The sequence below is a fragment of the Macadamia integrifolia genome, chromosome 2 (genome assembly GCF_013358625.1).
Source record: "Macadamia integrifolia cultivar HAES 741 chromosome 2, SCU_Mint_v3, whole genome shotgun sequence".
NCBI classification, from domain to species: Eukaryota; Viridiplantae; Streptophyta; class Magnoliopsida; order Proteales; family Proteaceae; genus Macadamia; species Macadamia integrifolia.
Window position 1 is genome coordinate 39,563,441 of NC_056558.1, and position 26,183 is coordinate 39,589,623.

General features: G+C 39.3%; 1 protein-coding gene across 3 annotated transcripts; it reads left to right on the plus strand.

Annotated features, from left to right (window-relative positions):
- Positions 1-1,643: 1,643 nt before the first annotated feature.
- Positions 1,644-24,684, plus strand: LOC122089765 (metal transporter Nramp6-like). Of its 3 annotated transcripts, none has more exons than XM_042659461.1 (14): positions 1,644-1,756; positions 2,014-2,181; positions 4,759-4,837; positions 4,934-4,974; positions 6,092-6,170; positions 6,260-6,364; positions 8,253-8,362; positions 8,531-8,712; positions 8,792-8,861; positions 12,576-12,749; positions 12,963-13,067; positions 13,213-13,344; positions 22,852-22,947; positions 24,146-24,684. In XM_042659461.1, exons 2-14 carry the CDS (start codon positions 2,083-2,085, stop codon positions 24,467-24,469), a joined length of 1,596 nt encoding a protein of 531 aa, XP_042515395.1. In that variant the 5' UTR covers positions 1,644-1,756; positions 2,014-2,082; the 3' UTR covers positions 24,470-24,684. The 3 variants fall into 3 exon arrangements, with proteins under 3 accessions (XP_042515395.1, XP_042515401.1, XP_042515391.1); XM_042659457.1 differs by having other exon boundaries at positions 1,676-1,866; XM_042659467.1 differs by lacking the exon at positions 22,852-22,947 and having other exon boundaries at positions 1,675-1,866.
- The last annotated feature ends 1,499 nt before the right edge of the window (positions 24,685-26,183 follow it).

Genomic DNA, 26,183 nt, shown 5'->3' on the forward strand with positions numbered 1-26,183 from the left:
CTTGAATGAATCGACTCAAACCATTTAAGCCAACTGGTTTGAGTCCTACTAGTTCAAAATACATGTCCAGTAAAATAACAAAGGGAGTCATTTCAAAGGAGTCTAGAAGCGTCCTTAGGGACGATACGCAGCCAAGATTCGAGATCCATGGAAGAAGACGAGGAAATGGCTATGTACCTTCAATATGGCAGAGGAGTCGGGTGTGGCTTACGATGAAGCTACAAGGAGTCTCCGTGGGCCTAAGGCTAAAACTAATTTCGGCCACGGAGGTCTCGCTACCACCACCGGATCTGTTGCTTCGTCTGGAACTTTCCAAAGACCCTTACAACTACAAGATCGGCATCCTTCTTATGTTACTGCTGATGGTCAGAACTTGCTTTCCGTGGTTGGATCTCTGGTGGAACTTCTGGCAAGTTTTGGTTTTACTTGATATAATTTTGAGGATGTGGAGATGGTGGTGACGAATGAGGAAGAGAAGATTAAGGAGGAGAAGAAGAAGCCTTTGTCCTTTGATCTCAACTTCCCTCCACCTCTTTTCTGATCGTAAATGTACATGCCTGCCTTTGATCTCGCCGGTGCCATCTAGTCTTACTCATTTTCGATTTTCCTTTTTAAATGTGTTTCTACCTCCGTTGTTTAGATCTAATCTATAATATAATTTCCTATTTCTGTACAGTTATAGAGAACTCCTTGAGATGTGATTGAATAAATGAAATTGGAATAGAAAATGAACTGATACCCTTGATTTGATCAGTAAATTTATAATTATCCATGTCTCTGCATTTGCATTTGGATTGTTCTTGCTTTTCGCATCGAAGGATAGAAGAAGGTGACTCAAGTACAGAGAGATTTGAAGGACAGCCCGACCAAAGGATTCTATTAACTGGCCATCAGAGTTACTTCTCCATCGTGAAGTAAGAGACTAGGGTTTTTCCTTCGTGAGAGAGAGAGAGAGAGATCGACTTAGGATATCTCTGTTGCTTCTCCATTGCGAGACTAGGGTTTTTCCTTGGTGAGCAAAGAGACCTTCGTGAGAGCGACCTTGGCCAAGAGCTTGGATGCAACCCCCGCTTGGGTTTTCTCCTTCATGAACAGAGAGGTGTGAGAGACAGTGAGAGGGGTGAGAGAGAGAGTCGTGCGAGGGAGACAACCAGCGGGACTTTCTCCCTATTTTGATTCAAATTGATACATTGGTCCGGAGTGGATCAGTTCAATTACATTAGACCGGTTTTTACATGAGCTTCAATCAACAAAAATTTTGACCGTTGGTTTAAAATAAAACACGTGTCCTCTTCTACCGTTAACAAAACAAAGAAAAACAAGAATGAAAAAAAGGGATGATTTTTATCCAAATAAATGGGGGTGGGAGAATACCTCCACGGCTCCCTCTCATCCAAGTCAAAAAGCCATTAGTCAGGCTCTGGGCTTTCCAGCGGCAAATCCCAACAAAAAGAACGAAATGATTCTATGACCCCACAGGCCCGCCACCCTTGTCAAGTATGTCAACATAAATCAACGGTCCCACACCAATAACCTGAAGGCCCACATGATATCTTTTGCTGAGGTGGCATACTTAATATTACACCGAAAAGAGCAATGGCGTGTGATTTACGTACGCCGCACATCACCGAATCAGACACTTCAGCTCACACATTTTAATAGACTCTTCGCTGCATTCCCGCAAATCGCTACAACTCAAAAGTGAGAACATCATATGCTTCACTGTTTCAGTCAATACTCAATGGGGAGAAATGAGGTAAGTTCGTGAAGATTGCTCAAGCCTTTCTGTTTTCTTGGAGCTTGATTTGGTGAAGAAAAACCCTAAAGATCACATCAATGGAGATTGGAGATTCCTCTGTTTCTATGGTATTTTGTAGCAAAACCATCTAATCTAGAGATTTCTTTTGTTTGTATTATTTTGATTTGAACTTCATTTATCAATTGTTCGAAGTCCTTGAAGTGTTTTGTTCTTTGTTTTGATCTTAGATTAGTATTATTGGTTGTGTTTTCCAGAGTTTCTGAGCAGAGACATTGAAGTTTGTGTACTGGAGATCTGTGCGGTGTTTGTAACAGTAAGGAAGGATGGTTCAACCGCAGTTTATCACTAGCACTGAGAATCGAACTTCTACGAATGTTCCGCTGATTGAGAATGAGGAATCTAACCAAATAATAGTTCCTGATGTGAGTGTAATTAGTAACTTCTGTTATATCTATCTCGTATTGTATCTGTATTTATCTTCTGTTGTTTTGTTCATTTCGTTATCTAGAATTGAGGTTTTTGGGTGGATACTGAAGCTTACAAGAGGTCTAGGGAGATGGAAATTGGTCTTGGCTTATATATAGGAAAGAAATTCCTGTTAAGAATGTGGAAGAGTTTGAAAGTCTTTACATGGTTGATATTAGCCATAGATTTTAATTAATTCTAAACATTTCTTTTGAAACTACACTGTCAGGCTGCCAATTTCTGTTGAAACTAATCTGTCAGGAAGCTCATGGTTTGGACGTGATTGCGGAAACTAATTCATTGAAGGATTTAGTGCTATGGCTTAAGTTAATTTTCTTTGAAAAATCAATATTCTGAAGTATTATATTACTTTTGCAGATTTTTCTGTTTAGTAGGGAAATTTTTCTTTGAAGTTTTTAATAGATTGAGTTCATGATGGCCGGGTGATGGAAAACTTTTATTTTTGGGTTTTGGAGACCTAGACATATATGTCCATGAAATTGGTGGTGTGGATGAGTATTTAATGCAGCTAGACAAAGCCTTATGTCAACCCATATAAAACTCGGTGATTTTTCCACCCCTATCGTGAAAACTCAACATGTAGGTCCTGTTTTTACAGAGAAGTGAACTAGACCAAGTAGTAGCCACACAGCAAGCTTAGCTGACAAAACTGGATTAGGAGTTTCAGAGAGTTGTTAACAGATGACCCTAATGAGAGGGAAGTAGTCAGTGTTTCTTTACTAGAGCCTGTTACTATCTGTTGTCAAGGTTTTTTTGCTAGAGCCTGTTACTATCTGTTGCAGTGTTTTAAGATTTTTAAAATTTAAGTAATGAATGCAAAGATATCTTGATTTACTTGTTTAACATTGTGAAAACTTTTTAGAAATGGGTTTGTTTGAATAACACTTTTTCTTTCTCCTACCTTTATCTGTTGGCAGGAGAATGCACAATCCCATACTAAAGCACTTACCTATATTGAAGACGGAAAGTCTTTTTTTTCTTTTTTTCTTTTTTTCTTTTTTAGTTGATAATTGAATTCATTAATAGGGGACTGCTAGCACAACGTGCTTGTTGCGATGGTTCACCCATGATATCATGTATCGATATGGGCAATACATATCAAGATTGGCCATGTTGATATGATACGGAACTGATATGGGTAAATAGGGGCAGATTCAGTACTGTAGGGCCAATACTATATACAGATGCCGTCAAAACCCAAAAATCTCAGTTTTTGAAAGAAAACTTATTCCTACTCTGTTTTTGGTCAAAACCTAAGTGGATCCCATCGTATGAGTGACTAACCAAGAAATTTTTTGAATTAAAGCTCATCAAAGTGGAGATCGAACATCAAAGCCATGGATTAAAGTATGTTGAAAAAATTTTGATTTTTTTTTTTTCTTTAAAAGGTTTTTTGGCCAAGTAATACATCTAAACTTCAAAACTGATCTAGATTTGGATTATCATAAATGATTGGTGATTGGTGATTGGTAATGTATACTTATGTTTGTTGTTAAGTACTTATTATCTTATTATTAATAGTTACATATTATTTCAGGTTTTTTTAATACGTTGTTTTTTTTTTTAAATCAAAATAGAAGGTGGAGAAATGCCTCCACTAAGAGAAATTATTTGAAAAAAATCTAAAGATAGCAGGGTGAAGAAAGAAGGTAGGTGGCTCTACCCACCAGACTTTTAATAAATGCACAAGTGAAGCCCTTTTAGCTAAAATATGGGCTCACAATTTCAGAGATCTAGGAATAAAATGGAAGGAAACCTCGGCAAAATTATCACACAAAAAAAGAATGTCATCAACTAGAAAACTGGTAGCCCAATCCGAGGCAGCAGCAGTTCTACCAAAAACCAAATATGTTGCTTTTTGGTTTGAACCTTTATGGATTATTTTAAGCTGGTATACTAATATACAAATAGATTTTTCTTTTTTCAATCTTCTTGCTTAATTGTTTCTTAATATTTATTAGTAGGTTTGATATTACACTTTCCAAGAAGATTTGAATCACATAGATGCTGTGAAGACAGAGATAACCTGGCATTGGTTGGATATAATTATTTGTTGCTTGTTTATTGTGCAGAATTTTTGAAACACTTGTTTTGCATGTTTCATGAGCATACCTATACCATATGTATCGAAGCTTATCTAGCTTCTCTCAGATATGTCTCTTTAAAGAAGCTTTTTCCGATACCGATTCTTGACTCCTTGTTACCACCCATACAGTGGGAGTCCCAACATTTAGGGTATGGCTGGATCCCATCCATGTGTCATGTGTCATACTTTATGCATGTTGTATTAGCATTTTAACTTATCATAATGGGAGAGCGTATAATTTTCTGAAAGTCGTATAGATTACAAGTCTTTGATACTTGTCCTAAAAGTTGTTCTTCTTCCAAATTTTATTTTACAACTGATAGTATGATTCAGGAGCTTACAAAGTTAATTCTGACAGAAAATCAAGAACTGAAAATATAAGTCAAAACTGATAGGTGGATTGAATTATTTGTTTATTTCTTTGCAGAGAAAAAGTTGGAAAAACTTATTTGCATATATGGGTCCCGGATTTCTTGTTTCTATTGCATATATTGATCCTGGGAATTGTAAGATTACTTTCATGTTTGTTTGTACTTTTCTGGTACCTTGATTCCGAACGTCTAATACTTATATACATTTTGATAATGTTTGGCAACATACAGTTGAAACAGATCTACAGTCAGGGGCACAGTACAAGTATGAGGTGTGTTTTCCAACTTCTGATTTGACTGTTTGTTGGCATGAATTCTGAAGCAATAGAATAACTCTAGTTTTTCATTAAGTAGAAGATCCGTCAAACTGTTATCTCATAATGACTTCATTCCAAAACATTTGCTGATACAGTGAGTGCACCGGTAGAGATGTCAGGCACACAGTTCAATTGGCTCACCTTGAGCTGGATGAAAGAATTTATAGGGTTAATCCATTGGGGTTTAAAAGATTCAATAGGGTCCATTAGGGCTTGGGTTTTCATGATGCAAATTGAAAAGGCTTGGGATTAAGGTAGAGATGAAAAGGGAGATATATGGTGCAGCTTTATGGTGATCTGTTGAATAGAGACTGATTTTTCTCTGAATATTTAAAAGGTATCTTGTTGGAACTTGAAATCGGCTATTAGTCTAGAGGGTTTTCTTGGTTTGTAGATTGAGGGATAAGTGTATGGCTGAATGATTTAAAATATTTGTGATGAATTAGATATAATTAGGTTGATTGGGAGTACATCTTGAATCTTCAACATGTTCAGATATGTAGCTGGTTTTACAACTGCAAAAGAAAAAGAGCAGAGAAAGGGGAAGCAAAGCAGAAGCTTATTAAGAGAAAAAATGCTAATTCAGGATCAACACTGTGCATGTGTAAATCAATAGCATATGAGCCACAAAAATCTGAATTTTTTTTCAAACAAACAGAAAATTTAAAGGTGCCCTTATTTATTTACTGTCCCAATTATATCTCTGCAGCTAGAACTTGGGAGATGCAAAAGTACCCAAATGTACTGGTTCCCCAGCCCACACAAATAATAAGAAGAACTAAATGACCCACATGACTAGCCAATAGTGACTTCTAATACCAATATTTTACTAAGCGAAGTACTCCTTGTGGCATGCATTACTAGATTTTGAAAATCTAATAAAAATCTTCACATCCCTCAATCAAGCCAGCTTCAAAGCCTATAATAACCTAATATGGCTCAAAAAAATAAAAAGAAATATGCAATGACAAGGAGGCCCCTACGCATCAGTTGACAATTGCACAGATTTCTGTTAGCTTTATTTCCATGTTTTACTTTCAGATCCCATCAGGAAGTTTTTTTTGTTTTCCAGTTGCTCTGGATCATACTAGTTGCTTCTTGTGCTGCCCTAATCATTCAATCCCTTGCAGCCAACCTTGGGGTGGTCACAGGTACGTAGTCTCTTCATCTAAATAAATTTCATTGCAATGTTCATTCCAAAGTGAATATTAAGATGATTTAATTGCCTTCTCCTATGTAGGAAAACATTTAGCAGAGCATTGTAGAGCTGAATATGCAAGGGTTCCAAACTTTATCCTATGGGTGCTTGCTGAAATTTCTATAGTTGCATGTGACATTCCTGAAGGTATTTATGCTTCATCACTGATTGTAAATTGAATGAAAATACTCTTGAGTTACATCTTCATTGGTAGTGTTCTGTATGAATGGCAAGCAAACAATGAATTAGGGAAACACATTCCATAATCACAACTGTTACCTCTTATTTCCAATTTTGTGGCTGAAATCATGTCAATAATGTCACTGTAGATGCTCATATTCAGTGAGTCCCAACATGTCTGACTAAATGAGCATCCAAAAGCTGGGATTTAACCACAGGAAAAATGACCTGGATCAATGAAGGTCTGCCTCAGATTACCTGTTCTCTTGAAAGAAACTTTGTAGTAATTCAAGAAACGGTAACACCAAGGAGAAGGATTACTGGATGCCCAATACAGCTTCAGTTGAGGTGTCTGGACATCAGAAGCATAGGTTTTAAGGCATGGTAAGTCAATGCTGGGGTGGTACATAGAACCGCTGCTCTAAAATCCACAGTGCTGTAGCAAGATGTTTAGCAAGTCAAACCACTACAGGAGCCAGTAGTTGGTAACAATGCCAACTTTCGAGGCCCAGGGCCTGGTCAAAACCCAATTTGTCCGTTGGAATTGACAGAAATATCCAAGTTGTCTCGATTACAGGCCTGGGTAAAACCCAAGTTTCGAGGCCCAGGGCCGAACCTAGTGTCGAAACCTCGAGATACAGCATGTCTCGGTTTTGGGCCTGACTGAAACCAGGTCTGAAACCGAGATCTCGATCCTTGGGGAGAACCACCTTTATGATTCAGAGGCAGGTTAATGTACTAATCCTGAATCCCAAAATTTCCAGCAAGAACTAATACTTAAAGAGGATCACAGTTTCCTGTTTTAATTAGTTGCTTCGATTGCTCCCAACAAACATCTTTGGGTAGGCTGGAAGTTACCAAATTGGAATAGTGCATGTTTTCTGATCCTTTGGGATTTTAGGTGGGCAAGTTACATGGTTCAAAATTTTCTGAAATTACTGAAACATTTCAATTTCACAAGAAATTGAAACGATATTACTTCTGAAATTTATAAGATAAATTTACTAAAATTTCTGAAATTTATTGAAATTTCATTGAAATATTCGGTTTGCCATTGATCGAAATGATCCTGAAATCCAAAATTTTGAACCTTGGGGACATAAGCCCACAACTGCTTACCAGGAAAAAAGCACACCCTACCAGAATTTCCGTCCCCTTCACCATCCATGTGGTCTGTGGTGTGGCTTGACATCAGCTAATGATGTCAGCTCACTTTTGCTCATCTATATAGAAGAAGGATACTTAGACTTGAGGGAAGAAGAAATTGAGCAGGAAGAGCGTCTATACATCGTCAGAATGGGTAGATTCTCTGTGAAGAGCTGTCCAGATAACAACAGCTGCCAAAAGGGTAGCTCTGGATTTTGGTTTTGATGGTGGCTGGGTGCGGTTTTCTTAATATTCTTAGCATCGCAAGGGGGGAACAACCTTACTGAGAACACTGCAGAAGCAACTGTCAACATCAGACAACTCTGTGGCTCGCCTGTCCAACCGAAAGATTTCATGGAAAGTTCAGACGGTTACAGTGATTTGATCTGGTGGTTGGTTTTGATTTCAGATCTCTCTCTCTCTCTCTCTCTCTCTCTCTCTCTAAGGATAAAGAAATAGTACATACACATATGCATGTCTATATAAATGAAATAGCTATTTCCTAGACAATGCCCAAGTGTTGCATATGTGATGGCTTACCTTGGGAATGACTGTTACCTACACACTTCGATATATTGATGGATTCTACAGGCACATATGTATTTTATATTAATGCTTTCTTCAATTTGTATTATGTGGGAACCTTTTAATTCTTTTTCTAACTGCATTCTGCACTTCGATAGTAACTGCTGGTTCTTTTGTTGTCCAGTGATTGGAACAGCCTTTGCACTGAACATGCTCTTCCACATTCCTCTATGGTGTGGTGTTCTTCTTACTGGGCTTAGTACATTAATTTTTCTAGCGCTGCAGCAATATGGGGTATTGCCATATACCCTTGTGCTTCCTGAATCTATAGCAATTTGAAGATAAATGCAAAAATTAGTAAAAATTCAGGATTATGATCATAAAATTATTTAAGTTACATTTTGTGAAAGAAATTTTGTATAAGACTAGATTCATTAAGCTTTTGTGTTGGTTTTTATACAGGTGAGGAAACTTGAGTTATTTATTGCATTACTGGTATTTACTATTGCTGCATGCTTCTGTGTGGAACTTGGATATGCAAAGCCGAACTCTTCAGAAGTTTTGAAGGGGCTTTTTGTTCCCTCACTCAAAGGCAGCGGAGCTACTGGCCTTGCAATTTCACTTCTTGGTGCTATGGTGATGCCGTAAGATTCTCATGAACTCCTTAATGGTCCTTTCTTGAATCAATATTGTTTCCCATGATTCTCACACACTTTTTTACAGGCACAATCTCTTCCTCCACTCAGCATTGGTTCTTTCTAGGAGAGTTCCACGATCCATTCAGGGAATCAAGGTAAACCTCTTATCAATAGTGATTTAACTTTCAATGTGGTAGATAGTCTGGATCTTTTGAGCCATATGGACCAAGTTGCACACTTGACGCATAAGCCTAACAATTCAATCATTCTTTGGGTGAACGAGTCCAAAACCCTATCACTGAACATTCACATTTCAGAATGGGTAATAATAAATTGGATAATCAGGCCTGAAGCTCCTGTAAGTATTCCTGTTGCATGAACTGCACTGAAGGTTAGAATGACCCATAAGTTCATGGTAAACCTCTTATTAGAGGTTTGGCTTTCATTATGGTAGACATTGGATCTTTTGAGGCATATGGAACAAGTAGCACACTCAATGTATCACCCTAACTCTTCAATTTCTGGGTCATCTTTTGGGTGAACAACGGACCCAAAACCTTATTAGTGGACATTCGCAACCATCTGTTCGCAAGCAATATCCCATGTGGCTTGTATTGAGTGAGGTAACATTTCAAGAAAGGCCAATAATTGGGCAATCAGGAACTGCTTTTTAGTGTTATCTATGGCCTGAAACCCCAGTAAGGAAGAGAGAAATCCTATTGCATAAACTGCATTGAGGGTTAGAAAGAGGATCCATAAGCATTGGATGGTCTCTGACTGATGTATAGATAGTTCTCTCCAACAGTATATCAGGATGAAATTGGGTTTTTGGTCATTTAAAATGATCCTTTTTTGGTGGAAAGGTGATGCGGTCCCGGGATTGAAAATCCTATTTGGGTTTGATATGGGTCCACCCAATTGTATAATAGGAAAAAATAGGAAGAAAATGGATATTCTGTAAATAACGCCAAGTTTACAGGGGGGAGTGGCAAGATGGTTAATAACCTGAATGTTTAAGGTGTTACTTGTTAGACAAGAATATAAAGGGGATTAGTATTTATTGGGTGAAGGTAGACTTGGAAGCAAAACAAAATAAATGACAAAAGAGATTAAAGACAAAAGGAGAGGGGCAATCTTGGAAACAATAATAAAAGAGGATTAATCACTCACGATGCGTGGTTGGCTTCGAAGAGTTGAGTTCCTCTGCACGTTCACCTGCACTTATGGGTTTGCTGCCAACACCTGTCCCATCGTGACAGGGGAAAGCTAAAGGGTAATGATCACTCGTGTAGAGGATCCAAACTCATCTTCAACCACAAACCGGATAACAGCAGCAGTAAACCAGCAAGGTCTTCAAGACCTCATTCTCAACAAGAAAACCCCAGATTGATGCAGAACTTTAAGGGAAGGTCGACCACTCAATGACTTATTGATACCATATGGGATTTATACAACTCCATACAAGCATAAACAATAGAATCTAGCCGATGCAATTTCGAATCACAAATTACAAATTAGAGAGAGTAGTGAAACTCATTCCGTTCACTATGGATTGATCCCCTTACACCAAGAGAGAGAGGTATGAGTTTCCCCATTTATTTACTAACATCAAGTTAGAATTACATACACTCCCTAGGAAGGTAAAAGTAAAACAGTAAAATTACAACATAAGACAACAAGATACTGGACTAGTGCCCAAACTACCCTTATTACGTAAACTCTAACATGAAGTTGTAATTGTTCCAAGTTAGTGGTGAGAGGTTGATGGATATTGAAATCCTCTTGTATACCCTCAAATAAATTGACGTACACACGTAATGACCAGTCTCCTTGCTTGAAAGTAAACAGTTTATCATATAAGTCATAAACCCAAGAAATATTCTTCTCTTGAGAGAAGGTGAGCTTTAAATTGTTCCCCACTCCTTTGGCAGTGGAATGAAACATAACGTTGGTGGCAATGGATTGATCCATGCTGTTCCTTAACCAGATAAGAACTGTATTTTTCTCCCGCATCCAATCCTCATATGCCTTAAATCTCAGAAGACTCTTTAGAATCAGCAGGAGGATCAGATAGAAGATATTTCAACTTGGCATTAATATAGACCTTAACACCCTGAGCCCATAGAAGATAGTTACCAACGCCATTGAGTTTAATGGTGGTGATTTGAATAGTCACATTGTCTAGAGGAGTCGTGGGATCAGCCATCGTGCACACGAAAGTAGAACACACACCAGCAATATCAAAGGGCAAAATATGTAATAAAAAAATAACAGCAGTAATACTGGATTTCAATTGGAGAAGATCAATTAAACCACATCAGACCCACTGATGACATTCAAATTTGGATCGAGTGGGGTTGTATATATGAGAAATAAGTCCCCATAATATCACTATGATCTTCTGGTCAGATCATAGGAAATTGCAGAATCTTCAGATTCGGAAGAAGGATTTAAAAACAGACTATCACCATGGTGCTGGATTATGTGTAAGTCCAATGAATCTGGAAGCTGTAAGCGAGTAGACACTCCAGCATTATGAATCTACCTGCAAAATCTTGGAGCAGACTAAGGGCTGGAACAGAAGTATTTTGAACCCCTCCCCCCCCCCCCCCCCCAAAAGAAAAAAAAAATCTGATGTTGCCTTAAGTTGGTAGGACAGAATAATCAACAATAAATCTTCATAGATCAAGGCACTCTTTTTTTTTTTTTTTGTAGAGATCAAGGCACTCCATGGTAATCAATTATAGACAGCAGGAACCATAGTTTTGTTTATCATATCACCATTAACTAGGGCCTGAGATCCATACACAGAAGCATAGCTTGCTACAAAACCTTCACCAGAAAGAATTCCTTAGACTCTCAAAACCAGAATCGATAGTCACTGGATATTAGTGCTCTGATACCATGTAACTTGAGATAAACCAATATAAAAGAAACCAGAATTGACAGAAAGAAAGAACACAGAGAGAGAGAAGAAGAGAATACTGAACCAGCAATAGACTTAGTGAATGAGTTCTATCGCTGTATAGGGATACACTTATAATAAAAACAGTATTATAATCACAGTCTAAGAAGGTTACATAAATAAAGCAGGAAACTATTTCTTAAAGCAACTACAACTAGACTAGCACTACCTAATCACTTCTCGAGATAGAGACACTCCCCTTATCGTGACTGAGGTCCATCATCACTGATGTAACATAGAATGGGTCCAATATGGGTACAAATAACACACCTCTATAGACTGGAATTATAAACAATCCTAAAATGTCCTACTCGACCAAAGAACCAAATTTGGATCCTGTTCTTGGTTGGGGTTCTCAAACAAGTTCAGCTTGGTCCAAGGAAGTGCTCCTGCGTCAAAAGGTTTATTGAAGTTTCTTACTTTTGTGAGATAATGCGTTATATATATATATATATATATATCATCCTTTTTCTTCTTTGTGTTGGAAATTCCTTATAATAGCTGTTCTAAAATCAGGTGAACTAGTCTTCATGTTTTGAGATGAATGTAACATGATAAATATTTGGTTGCTACTTGCTAGTGATCGTTTTTCTCTCGTGTATTTGTTTTCATATGCTATACTTTCCATTGGAACATTTCAGTTACCTATCCTTATTTCAAATATTAACTTGGAGGTTGGCACAGTATTTATTTCTAGAAGAGAAGAACCCTGCCTGCTTGCGTGTATCTATGCCTAGACACAGGCTGGTGCAAAAAGATGGCACTGCCCCCCAGCCCAGATGCTTCCGTGCGGCCTCCCATTGGCCTGCGCACTGGCACAGTGGCCGCACAAGTGGACAGGGTTCTCTTGCCCTTATTTCTATCCTTCATGATTCTGATATTTTCCCAATTTTCTTGTTTGCAGGATGCATGCAGATTTTATACCATAGAGAGTGCAATCGCTTTAATGATAGCCTTTCTCATTAATGTATCAGTTATTTCTGTGAGTGGTGCAGTCTGCAATTCAGAAAACTTGAGTCAAGAAGATCAGACAGGCTGCAAGAACTTGGACTTGAACAAAGCCTCTTTTCTACTAAGAGTAAATTTTGGTTTACTGGTTGTCCTTTCCATTTTGGGTGATATAGTTACCTTCTTGGTGTCAACTTTCTCCATTGAAATAATTTCTATTAGGGTTCTTTTACCAGTTTTTGTATTTCAGTTCGTCATTTTAGGCTGGACTTAAATATTTGCTTGCAGCGGTTTAGGTTTCTCCAGTTTTCATTTTCTCATTGTCTTGTTTTATTTATTACAGAATGTCTTGGGCAGTTTCAGTTCAAAACTATTTGCAGTTGCATTATTGGCATCGGGTCAAAGTTCCACAATTACTGGGACCTATGCTGGGCAATATGTCATGCAGGTATCTCTCTAACTGAATTATTGGGTTTTGAATATTATTCCTACAATTTTCTTCGTCTTGGAGAAGAGATTATGGGATTCAAGCTCTAATCCCAATTAACTCCAATCTGGCAATTTAACATACAAACTTTTTTGTTTTTTGGCAGGGGTTTCTTCATTTGCGTCTCAAGCCATGGATACGGAACTTCTTAACAAGATGTTTGGCAATAGTGCCAAGTCTGATTGTTTCAATCATTGGTGGCTCTGCTGGGGCTGGCAAATTAATTATTATTGCATCGGTAATTGACTCATTACCTCAGCAATGAATTCTTCTCTCATCTTTAACTCAAGATTTACATTTATCTGGGATTATTGGTGCTTGGAATGTATTTGATTTGTTTGTTGATTATTACAACTATGAGTCTATGACTTCACTTTGGAATAAGTTTAAGATGATTTTCCCTCGTAAGCTGCATGCAACCTCTTCTTTCACTTTCTAGTAGGTTTCAAACTTAAATGTTATAAGGCCAAATTTGTGAATCAATAGTTTATGCTGAAATGTTATGGTTTTTTTTTTTTTCCTCTCTTAATTCCCGTATTGATTAGTCAACTATCCTTTCTCTATACTGTTTACAGACTATTTTATGGTCAATTTCTCCACATGATTTGATTGGTTTGTTGGACAAACATGGACACTATGATTGAGGTGCAGTAGTCTGACCACATGAGATGTGGGCCCAGAGAAAATTCTTTTGATGCATTCCATGTTTGTATAGTCTGGGAGTGCCAATTCTGATTTATTTTTTCTGTATATTGTGCCAAGTTGTTGTTATTTGTCAACTGTGTCGGTGGATTTGGTATTAGAGTATTGCTACTAAATTTAATGTGCGTGGGGAGGGTGAAAAAAGAAAACAATGGAACGGTCTTTTGAGTTATTACTATAATGAATACCTACAGATAGATGTCTTCCAGACTTTATCTGGATCAGACCTACCATACCTGAATGGACAAGGTTAAATTTTCTGTCAATTAATACCTATTTTACATGAATTGGGTTCTTTCACCCATTAATGCATATTATAAACAGTCAAGGGCAGTGATATGTGAGAAATGCCTGTTCATTTTATGCAAGATGAATGTTAATGGTCCATAAGTCGAGGGAAGCTGAACAATGGCTAAAGGATTCATCTTTGCTTAAAGTATGGTGTTACTGATGGTCGAATACATGTGAATTATAAAATGATAGTGTCTCTTGAGGGTAGACGACAAACTAAACATTAGTCATCATGATGGGGACATCAAAGTGTACAGGCGCAAGAAGAAGAAGAAGCAGCCATCTTTGTGGCTGGAAGAATAGAAAGAAGAAGATCTTGTGGGCCCCAAGCTCGATCCAGATTTTAGAAGATCTTAGAAGATTTTAGAAGATCTTGTGGGTCCCAAGATCGATCCAGATTTTTAGAAGATCTTAGAAGATTTTGTGGACCCCACCAAAGCTTATTTGATTATAGTACTTTGCTTTAAATCTAGTGATATTTGATTGTCTTATACAATTAGGAAACTAGGATTTCTTTATATTGATCTATTAGGTAGTTTTTATTTCATGCAATTGAGTTTCTAAGTATCATTTTATTTTTGGAAGTTTATTCTCTTTAAGTGTGAGGCCATTGGCCATTGTTTATTTTGAATGAATGTTAATTGAAAAGAAAGCCAAGAGCAAATCCCCACCCCTCTTACGGTTCTCTCTCTCTCTCAATCTCGACTTTTCTCCCCTTCTCTCTCGCCTCTTTCTTCCCTTACTTTCTCGGTTCTCTCTCTTCTCTCAATCTTCTTGTCTCGCCTCCCTCTCTTTCTTTCCAGTCTTATTGTTTTTTTTTTCTGCTGCTGCGTTATACTGCTGCACCTGCTGCTGCGTTATACTGCTGCGTTATTACTGCTGCACCTACTGCTGCGTTATTACTGCTGCACCTGCTGCCTTACCCCACTGCTGCTGCAACATAATTCTGCCGGTACAAAACTGCTCTGCTGCAATTGCTGCCTCTACCTCACTGCTGCTGCTACGTACTACTGCCGTTACAATACTGCTGCCGCTGCACACTGCTGCCTTTACATCACTGCTGCTACTCTCTCTACAATTGGTTGGGTGTATCTTCTTCAACAAAAAGTGGACTACAACCTCTTTATTTTGGAGAATCTGGATTTCTTCTTCTCTCCTCAGATCTGAATAGCAGTATGGTAAAGTACTAAACTAAATCCTCCCCACCTCCCTTAATCCCTATTATATATATTGCAACCCATTAACGTTGAAGTCTGCCTTTGCCCTTTGTTTATGCCTATTTTATCGATTGTTGCATATCTAAGTTGGGTGTCTAGATGGATTTGTGCTGAACCTAATATTCATATGTCGTTTGTTCCCTTCCCCATGTCCCCACTTGAAACTTGAGTAAGAATTTATGTGTTTTTCTGTCTAGATTAATATTGTTTTTGGCTACTTTGTTTATTAGTCTCGCTTTATCTTGCATGCTTAATCGTGTTTGCTGAGATTCTTTGGTCTTATTTACCTAAGCCCCTTGAGTTAACCTACCTAGTTAGTTAATCTTGTAGGAGACCTAGTCATCTAGGAACCCCCCCTACATCATCTTGGTATCAGAGCATGGTTTTGTCTAGGTTGAGGGTAATTAAGTACTGTTGTCCCTTGTTTACATGTCTTATCTTTTGAGGTCTAGTCTCCGTCACCGTTTGCCCGTGGTCGAGTATGAGCTAAGAGAGCGATACTATAGATTAGAGGACACCCTTTTCTTTCTTAAATTGGCGGGGCCAAATAGCATTGGACGTTATTCCCTCCAAAAGCATATACTCGAGAGGGAGATTTCTGACCTCAAGATCGAAAGGGATAACTACTTATCTCAATTGGAGATCCTGAGTAGACCTTGAGTCTTTGGTGGCAACCGTACCTTTGGCTGCCCATCTCCTTATGTCCACTCGTAGTGGTAGAGCATACCAGGATATGTCTGACCCTCCTAGCACCGCCACTCAATCAGAGCAATTGGATGAATTCATGAAAGCCGTTCAAACCATACATGAAACACAAGCTATCCATCTCTAAGCCCTTACCGATAAGTTGGCTGCCCTCGAGACAAGTGCCCAAAACCCTGATGGATGGCAAGGCAGTAACATAACTGGCAGTGAACCTAGGGGCAGAGGCCCTAACCCTGAGGAAGTAAACGAAAATAACCAGACTGACGGTTATGACCAGATAGGGGATAACTTCCAAGGACTAAGGCGTGGTAGGGATCAGGGTAGGGGTCGAGGCCCACCGCCAAGACGCCAAACCCAATATGGAGATGATGAGGGCTATGAGCACCATGATAGGGGCTTTGATGTCAGACGGATGATTAAGGTAGATGCCCCTACCTATGATGGTCAGATTGACGCTAGGATCCTTCTGGATTGGATCAAGCAGATGGATAGGTACTTCGATTTCTATAATATGCCAGAGGAAGTCTGCTACCGGTTTGCTAAGTTCAAGCTTATTGGAGCTGCCCAGGACTTCTGGACAGACCTAGAGTACCAGGAGGACCACCTAGGACTTGAGCCAATCACCACCTGGGTAGAGATGCAAGAGCGGCTCAAGAGGGAATTTTTGCCTATCACTTATAGGCTCCAGTTGTTGAATGAAATGAATACCCTGAAGCAAGGGAAGTTGACTGTGACCGAGTACATGAGCAAGTTCAATGAATTAAAAATTAGAAGCCGTATTCGGGAGGATGTTGAGCAGACACTATCCAGATTCCTTACCGGGCTCAACTCCGAAATTCAGTCTCGTATGGCACCCCACCTGGTGCGAGACGTTCCACAGGCCTTCAGGATAGCCCTTGAGGTAGAATCCTCCATGAGAACTTATTCTCAGAGGAAGAACTTCCAAGCTGGGGAGTCCCAATTTAGAAAACCACCCCAAGGCTCAACTGGATTCCCAAAAACCCCTGCTGCACCACAGCGTCAATTTGACAACAAGGGTAAAGGAATTTTGGGAGAAACGCCCAAGAGTAGTGGGCAACAACAGTGCTTCAAGTGTCGTGGGTTTGGTCACTTCTCCAGGGAGTGTCCCAATAGGAATCTTTACGTAGGAGAGCAGACCCCTGAGGAAAGTGACCAAGAGGGTTTTCAGGACCATGAGTATGAGGACCATAGGCCAGATGAGACCATATCTGATGAGGACACCGAGGAGGCCGGTGACCTCAAGCTCAGCATTGTGCGTTGCATGGTCTCACAACCTAAGAATAGCGACGATTGGCGACGAACTAATATTTTCATCACCTACACATGTCATTAGGGCAAGAACTGTCGTGTCGCCATAGACAGCGGGAGTTGCATGAATGTGGTCGCCAAGAGCGTTGTTGCTCGAATGGGCCTCAAACCTGAACCCCACCCCAAGCCTTACAAGGTTGCCTGGGTTGATTAGTCCACCATTCCCGTAAATCTGAGGTGTCTAGTCCCCCTACACTTTGCAGGATATGAGGATCGAGTGTGGTGTGATGTCCTAGAGATGGATGTTGCCCACATCATTCTAGGTAGGCCTTGGTTATATGACCGGGATGTCACCAATTACGGGAAGTCTAACACCTATGTCTTTGAGTTCAAAGGGAAGAAGATCAGACTAACACCCAGTCCCCCTAGGGAAGTTAGGGTTCCAGAACACAAGGGAAGTACATCCAAACACGCCCCCACCAAAACACTCAACATTTTAAATCAACAACAATTTGAAGGAGAGTGTCACGAGTTAGGGGTGATTTATGCTCTAGTTGCCGTACAGAGTAATACCGATAGGTCACGCTTATTCACTGAGGCTCCTAGAGAAGTGCAACCCTTATTGAGGAAATTCGAGAGGCTATTCCTTGAGGAACTACCTGATGAGTTACCGCATATGCGTGACATCCAACACGCTATTGACTTAGTTCCAGGATCCTCTCTCCCGAACCTACCCCATTACAGAATGAATCCCAAAGAACACGCCGAACTCAAATGGCAAGTGGATGAACTGTTGCAAAATGGATTCATTAAGGAAAGCCTTAGCCCGTGTGCTGTACCTGCCTTGCTCACGCCAAAGAAAGATGGCACCTGGCGTATGGGTGTTGATAGTAGGGCCATCAATAAGATCACCATCAAGTATAGGTTCCCTATCCCTAGGCTTGATGACATGTTGGATATGATGGCCAACTCTTCGATCTTTTCGAAGATTGATCTCAAGAGCGGGTACCACCAGATTAGGGTCAGGCCGGGAGATGAGTGGAAGACAGCCTTCAAGACGAAGGATGGCCTCTTTGATTGGTTAGTCATGCCTTTTGACTTGTCAAATGCACCTAGCACTTTCATGAGGGTAATGAATCAAGTGCTTCAACCATTCATTGGCAAGTTCCTTGTGGTTTACTTTGATGACATCCTCATCTATAGTAAGACCCCGTCTTCCCACTTGGATCACTTACAGAAGGTTTTTCATGTGCTCTCACAAGAGAAACTCTTTGTCAACCTCAAGAAGTGCACCTTCATGAGTGATCAAGTCATCTTCCTAGGATTTGTTGTGTCAGCTCAGGGAGTATCTGCTGACCCTGAGAAGGTGAGGGCGATTGTAGAGTGGCCTGAGCCAACTAACATTCATAAGGTACGAAGCTTCCATGGTTTAGCCACTTTCTACAGAAGGTTCATCTACCGATTTAGTTCCATTATGTCTCCTATCACCGATTGCATGAAAAAGAAGGAGTTTCAATGGACTAAGAGTGCTACGAAGGCCTTTAATGAGATTAAAAAGCTTATGACTGAAGCTTCAGTCTTGCGCCTCCCAGATTTCTCTAAGGTCTTCGAAGTTAACTGTGATGCATCTGGTATTGGGATAGGTGGTGTCCTAGGACAAGAGGGCCACCCTGTTGCCTATTTTAGTGAGAAGGTTAATGAAGCTAGGCAACGATATTCTACATACGACAAGGAATTCTATGCGGTTGTCCAATCATTGCGCTATTGGCGACATTACCTTTTACCGCAAGAATTCATACTATTCTCTGACCTCCAAGCTCTGAGGTACCTTAGTGCCCAAAAGAAACTCAATCAGAGGCATGTCAAGTGGGTTGAGTTCCTCTAAGAGTACACTTTTGTACTCAAGCATAGGCCTGGGGTCGAGAATACTGCTGCAGATGCACTGAGCCGGGTGAACATGTTCCTCAGTCGCACCAATGCTAGGAGTCGGGCTAGTGTGCTACTCCAAGCAATGAGTGTAGAGGTTGTAGGGTTCGAGCGAGTCAAGGACCAATACCCCACCTGTCCTGATTTTAATGAGCCGTTCACTTCCTTGAGTGAAGGCAAACCAGTCAACCGCTCGGACTACCTACTTAGGGAGGGCTTTCTTTTTAAAGGAAGCAAGTTGTGCATTCCCAGGACTTCACTCCGAGATTTCCTGATCTGGGAATTGCATGCTGGGGGAGTCGTTGGCCACTTCGGTCGTGATAAGACCATCACCCTCGTTGAGGACCGATTCTTTTGGCCAGGACTGAAGAGGGATGTTGCTAGAGTTGTGGGTCAGTGCAGGACATGCCAGACCGCCAAACAACAAAAGCAAAACACGGGTTTGTACACTCCCCTACCCATTCCCCACTCCCCTTGGCAGGACCTTAGCATGGACTTTGTGCTTAGTCTACCAAGAACTTTGAGAGGCCACGATTCTGTTTATGTGGTTGTTGACCGCTTCTCAAAGATGGCCCATTTTATCCCATGCTCTAAGACCTCCGATGCATCCATAGTAGCCAAACTTTTCTTTAGTGAGGTTGTCAAGTACCATGGGTTACCCCTCACCATAGTGTCCGATAGGGATGTTAAGTTCACGAGTCATTTTTGGAGGACCCTATGGCGGATGATGGGAAGGAAACTCCGTTTCTCCTCAACTTTCCACCCTCAGACCGATGGCCAAACCGAGGTTGTCAATAGGAGCTTAGGGAATTTATTGCGTTGCCTCATAGGAGAACACCTTACCAGTTGGGATCGAGTCCTTAGCCAGGCCGAGTTTGCATATAACAGTTCTAAGAACCGTACCAATGGTCTGTCCCCCTTTGAGATCTGTTCAGGATACCAGCCTCGGGCACCCATAGACCTTATCCCAGTCGTGTCTAGTTCTAAGACCTCCCAGTCAGTCGAATCTTTTGCTCAGCATATACATGATTTGCATGCAGGTATAAGGAGACAGATAGCACTGAGCAATGAGCAATACAAATCGAAGGCAGATGTGCACAGAAGGCTACAAGAGTTTCAAGAGGGTGATATGGTGATGGTAAGAATCAAGCCACAACGTTTTGTTAGGGGAAAAGCGAGCAAGCTACATGCTCGTAGCACAGGTCCGTTCAAGGTACTCAAGAGGATAGGTGCCAATGCGTATGTTCTTGACCTTCCAGCCAGCATAGAGATCAGCAATATTTTCAATGTTGAAGACCTAGTCCCATACCATGGTACCTCTACCTTCACCTCTTTTTATCCTGATGACCTTGAAGACTTCCCTTTCAACATTGATGAGACTTCTGAGCCAAGCCAACCACTTCCCCCCGCCTCGTTACCACCTGTGCCTAAGGTCACGAGGAGAACTGAAGAAATTGAGGAAATCCTTGATGAGAGAATTGTGTCCACACACACTGGAGGTTCTAGAGAGTTCTTGGTCAAGTGTCATGGACGTCCGGAAATTGACAACACCTGGATCACAATGCAAGAAGTCCAACAACTCAACCCAGACCTACTTGAGTATTACATGAGCATTAATTCACCAGAGGTGAATTCTTCCAAGCTGGGGAGAGTTGATGGGGACATCAAAGTGTACAGGCGCAAGAAGAAGAAGAAGCAGCCATCTTTATGGCTGGAAGAATAGAAAGAAGAAGATCTTGTGGGCCCCAAGCTCGATCCAGATTTTAGAAGATCTTAGAAGATTTTAGAAGATCTTGTGGGTCCCAAGATCGATCCAGATTTTTAGAAGATCTTAGAAGATTTTGTAGACCCCACCAAATCTTATTTGATTCTAGTACTTTGCTTTAAATCTAGTGATATTTGATTGTCTTATACAATTAGGAAACTAGGATTTCTTTATATTGATCTATTAGGTAGTTTTTATTTCATGCAATTGAGTTTCTAAGTATCTTTTTATTTTTGGAAGTTTATTCTCTTTAAGTGTAAGGCCATTGGCCATTGTTTATTTTGAATGAATGTTAATTGAAAAGAAAGCCAAGAGCAAATCCCCACCCCTCTCACGGTTCTCTCTCTCTCTCAATCTCGACTTTTCTCCCCTTCTCTCTCGCCTCTTTCTTCCCTTACTCTCTCGGCTCTCTCTCTTCTCTCAATCTTCTTGTCTCGCCTCCCTCTCTTTCTTTTCAGTCTTATTGTTTTTTTTATTTCTGCTACTGCGTTATACTGCTGCACCTGCTGCTGCGTTTATACTGCTGCGTTATTACTGCTGCACCTGCTGCTGCGTTATTACTGCTGCACCTGCTGCCTTACCCCACTGCTGCTGCAACATAATTCTGCCGGTACAAAACTGCTCTGCTGCAACTGCTGCCTCTACCTCACTGCTGCTGCTACGTACTACTGCCGTTACAATACTGCTGCCGCTGCACACTGCTGCCTTTACATCACTGCTGCTACTCTCTCTACAATTGGCTGGGTGTATCTTCTTCAACAAAAAGTGGACTACAACCTCTTTATTTTGGAGAACCTGGATTTCTTCTTCTCTCCTCAGATCTGAATAGCAGTATGGTAAAGTACTAAACTAAATCCTCCCCACCTCCCTTAATCCCTATTATATATATTGCAACCCATTAACGTTGAAGTCTGCCTTTGCCCTTTGTTTATGCCTATTTTATCGATTGTTGCATATCTAAGTTGGGTGTCTAGATGGATTTGTGCTGAACCTAATATTCATATGTCGTTTGTTCCCTTCCCCATGTCCCCACTTGAAACTTGAGTAAGAATTTATGTGTTTTTCTGTCTAGATTAATATTGCTTTTGGCTACTTTGTTTATTAGTCTCGCTTTATCTTGCATGCTTAATCGTGTTTGCTGAGATTCTTTGGTCTTATTTACCTAAGCCCCTTGAGTTAACCTACCTAGTTAGTTAATCTTGTAGGAGACCTAGTCATCTAGGAACCCCCCCCTACATCACATCATTTCATGAAACAGATGGTGCCACCTTCTGATTAGTCCTATTTGTATCATCTAAGGGATATCCGAAGAACCAAATGGATTCATAATGTATCCATCTTTTTCATTCTTTTCTTTATAAAAAGGAAAAGGATAATATATTCTGCACATCTGAGAGGATGTGTGATGTGTGCAAGGCTGCGGGTGGAGAGAAAATAGGAAAACAAATATTTGGTTAGAGATAAGGGTAGAGATAAGTAAGGATAAGGATAAATAGGAGGGATGGTTGGCCATATCAATAAGCCATGCCTCCTCCAAAGAGAAATTTTAGATGCCAAATTGTCATTCAAAGTCTATTTTTCATTCAAGATTATCCCCATTAAATAGGAATACAAGTAGTTACAACTCGTGGAACTCCTCTTTCCCACATAACACATGACTCCTCCATAACTAAAATATAACCACAAAATAACTATTAAGAAGATAAGCATAAAATAATTATTGAACAACTCCTCCTATATTCTCTATTTCACAACACATGCATTGTACAATGTGATTGGTAAAACTCTTACATAACGAAAAAACATCACTTTTCTTCTTGCTTTGGTCACAATGGCATTATGAATCTTTACAGTTATGTTTTCTTGACAGATGATCCTGTCATTTGAACTCCCTTTTGCTCTCATTCCACTTCTCAAGTTCACTAGCAGCACAACCAAGATGGGTTTACATGCAAACTCAACTGTGGTAAGATTTCTTCTATGGTGGATTATACTATTAATCAATCGCAAAAGAGTTTTGAGTCATGTCTAATTGTCTATACACTAATGTTGGATGGCTGTATAAGGAGATGGATTTATTTTTTGAACTTAATTAATTTTATTTGAATATGTTAAGAAGTTGATAATCTCAAAAATCTAAGGCTTGTGTATTATTGCTAAGACATTCATTGGCAATTTGATTTGGATGCTGAACAAATTTGTCCAGCCCTACATTTTTTGAAGGAACCACTCTTCATATAAGATATAATTAACTGCTCACCCAGCCATCCACACCTCCACTGGGGTAAAGGGGGAAATGTCCATCACATTATGGTTTTCTTTTATATTAATAGAGAATAGGATGTTACATTATGTGAAAAGTCTACATGTCCACTGATTTGAATAATTCAAATGTGGCATAAACTACAAGCGTACAGGAATGAGGTGACTGTATATGCATTTTAGACATACATATGGCTTGTGAATAATGTTCCATATTAATTGTCATTAGTTCATGCAATTAGGTGTGGACAAGTTGTATAATTGTTGGACACTTGTACAGAGTGTCACTATGTTGTCAAGACTGAATAAACTTGAAATCAGAAGAATCTTTAGTATTTTAGGACTTTCTGGAAGTCTGTATCAGCTGTTGTACTTTGGTGGTATGTAATCTATTAACCCATAAAAAAGATGCATGAATGATATGTGCACTTTACAGGTACAAGATTTTACAATTTAAACTTGGATTAAAAAAAATTATGTTGGATACTGAAACAAAATGTCTGACTGGTCTCTTTGGATTATATTCATTGATTAAAAAAAAAAATTGTTTAGCTGATTTAAGTGAATAATTGCCAGAGCAGAACACTGCCAATGCTTCTCCCCTGCTCGTGCCAAGCTGGGATAGTGACTGAGATTCTGTTATGTTGGCACTTGGCAGACAGCATTAGAACCTCTAGCAAACAGTTTGAAAATGATCCTAGTACATTTTTTAACACGCTTGATCTGGCAGATGATCATGATCATAAACTCATAAGCATTTTATCCAATTGGGTCTTTTTTTTTTCTTTTCCTTTGTGTGTTTGATATCTTCTGGACTTCAACCCTTTAATTGTTGGACTGCCATTCATTATCTGTAACATTGTTAGTCTGATATTTATATTGTTCACTACTTTCTATTGCAGATAACTGCTGTCACCTGGATCGTAGGCTCCCTGATCATGGCCATTAACATATACTTTATTTTAACCAGCTTTATGAAGTTACTACTTCATTCAGGGTTAGAAGTCGTCATAGTCGTGTTTGCTGGGATATTTGGTTTTTCAGGTGTGTTGGTGTATTTGGCTGGGATTGCATACTTGGTTTTCCGGAAGAATAAAGAAGTTACACCCTCGTTGCCATTAGACGAGCCAGAAATTGGGCAGACAATTAACAATCCAAGTGATGGTTCATTATATAGCCTCCCCAGAGATAATATTGTAAGCATGCAATTGCCTCAGAGGTTTTGAACACAGAAATTGATTAATTGGTGAGGCTCTTGTTCAATTAGGCATGCTGATTCAATTTTGACATGCATGCTAAATGTGCATTTATTTAATGTCCTATGAGTGGAAAGTATATTGTGGCACCCAATTTTCCATTTCATGACACTTCTCTCCTTGATAACAAACAGATATTTTCTAAACCCCAATGTGGATGCTATATAAAAATCTTTTTGCTTTAATGAGAACCCAATCAATCAGTCTTAACAGAAAGGAAAGAAAATCCTCCTTAAGTAGCTCTGTTTGTAGTATGAGAGTTTTTATTTTTCTAGTGTAGTAGGTCTAGAGAGTTTATTAGACTGGCACAAATATGCCACGTGATTCGATAGCGCTGAAATTTAGTGAATAAGGAGGGATCCAAAAATCCTCTAATCATACATTTATCTATATTAGGTAATCAAGAAAAGTACAAAGACATAATAAGATAAGTCATGATTATACAATGATTTTTTTTATATATCTTTTTTTCTTTTCAAATTTAATTTATTTTTTAATATTTCTTTTCTTTTCTTGGCTTCCAAAAGTAGCTTAAGTATATCACTCTTTCACGTAAAAAAAAATAAAAAAAAATATTGGTGTCAGTAGTATAGAGATACTCCCCAATATTGCCAAAATAGAAAAACTTTTTGCTTAGAAAGAATTTAGACCCAGTTTTTATGCACAGTCGTGCCTTTCAACCGTTGGGTGGAGGTGGGGGTAGAAGTGGTATAACACATCCCTCTCTTCCCCATCCAACGGTTTAAGGCATGATCATGTATGTACATGACCATGTATAAAACCTTTTTTCACGGTATTTATATTTTGGTAATATTTTTTTATAAAAATAAAACCAAGTAGTGTGGCCCCTATGTCCAGACACAAAATGGGGCAAAATAATGAGTCCACCTCTCATGAAATGCAGAAATTTTATTTTTGTTAATGCTTTTGCGAATTTACACAGGGCCACGCTGCCTTTTAAGAAACCATCTTTGTTTAAAATTGTTTTCATGTTGACATCTTTCTATTGGTTGTGTCAATTATTTGAATTTATTTTTATTACTTGATAGATGAAAACTCTTTGAATAAACCACATGTCAATTAAGGGGTGACATCTCAACCATATGCCCATTTTTATATGTATTTTCTCTTCATTTTTCAACGGTGCTATCTTTAAACGCGTGAAAGTTATATTGATTTAAAAACTAAATCATGATTAGTTGATAATATATTTTATAAAAAAAAAATTAATGATGACATGAGCAATTTATTTACAAAGTTTCAAACTAACATAGAACAGACCCACAGGAAGTGCAAGAATTTGTGGATGAATCATATTCTGGTCTAGAGTAGACCCATTTAATTGGAAAAAGACATAGAGTTATTGTTGTTGTAGGTTGGTCTGGCATTCACAGAACTCACTGAAGTGGGCCCCTCTCATAAACCCAAAAAATAAAACTCTAAGTATAAATATCCACTCTCACATTATTGGTGTAAGAAACCCACACCCTTTGTATTTAATAATTAAACTATAAAACTCCTTAAGCTCAAAAATCTGAGGATAAGAATCACTATCTCTCTCTCTCTCTCTCTCTCTCTCTCTCTCTCTCTCTCTCTCTCTCTCTCTCTCTCTCTATTAAGGTCCCGTGAAGAAACTGGCGCCTCTTGGTTTCTCTGTTTTACATGGACAGGGCCCACTGTTTTA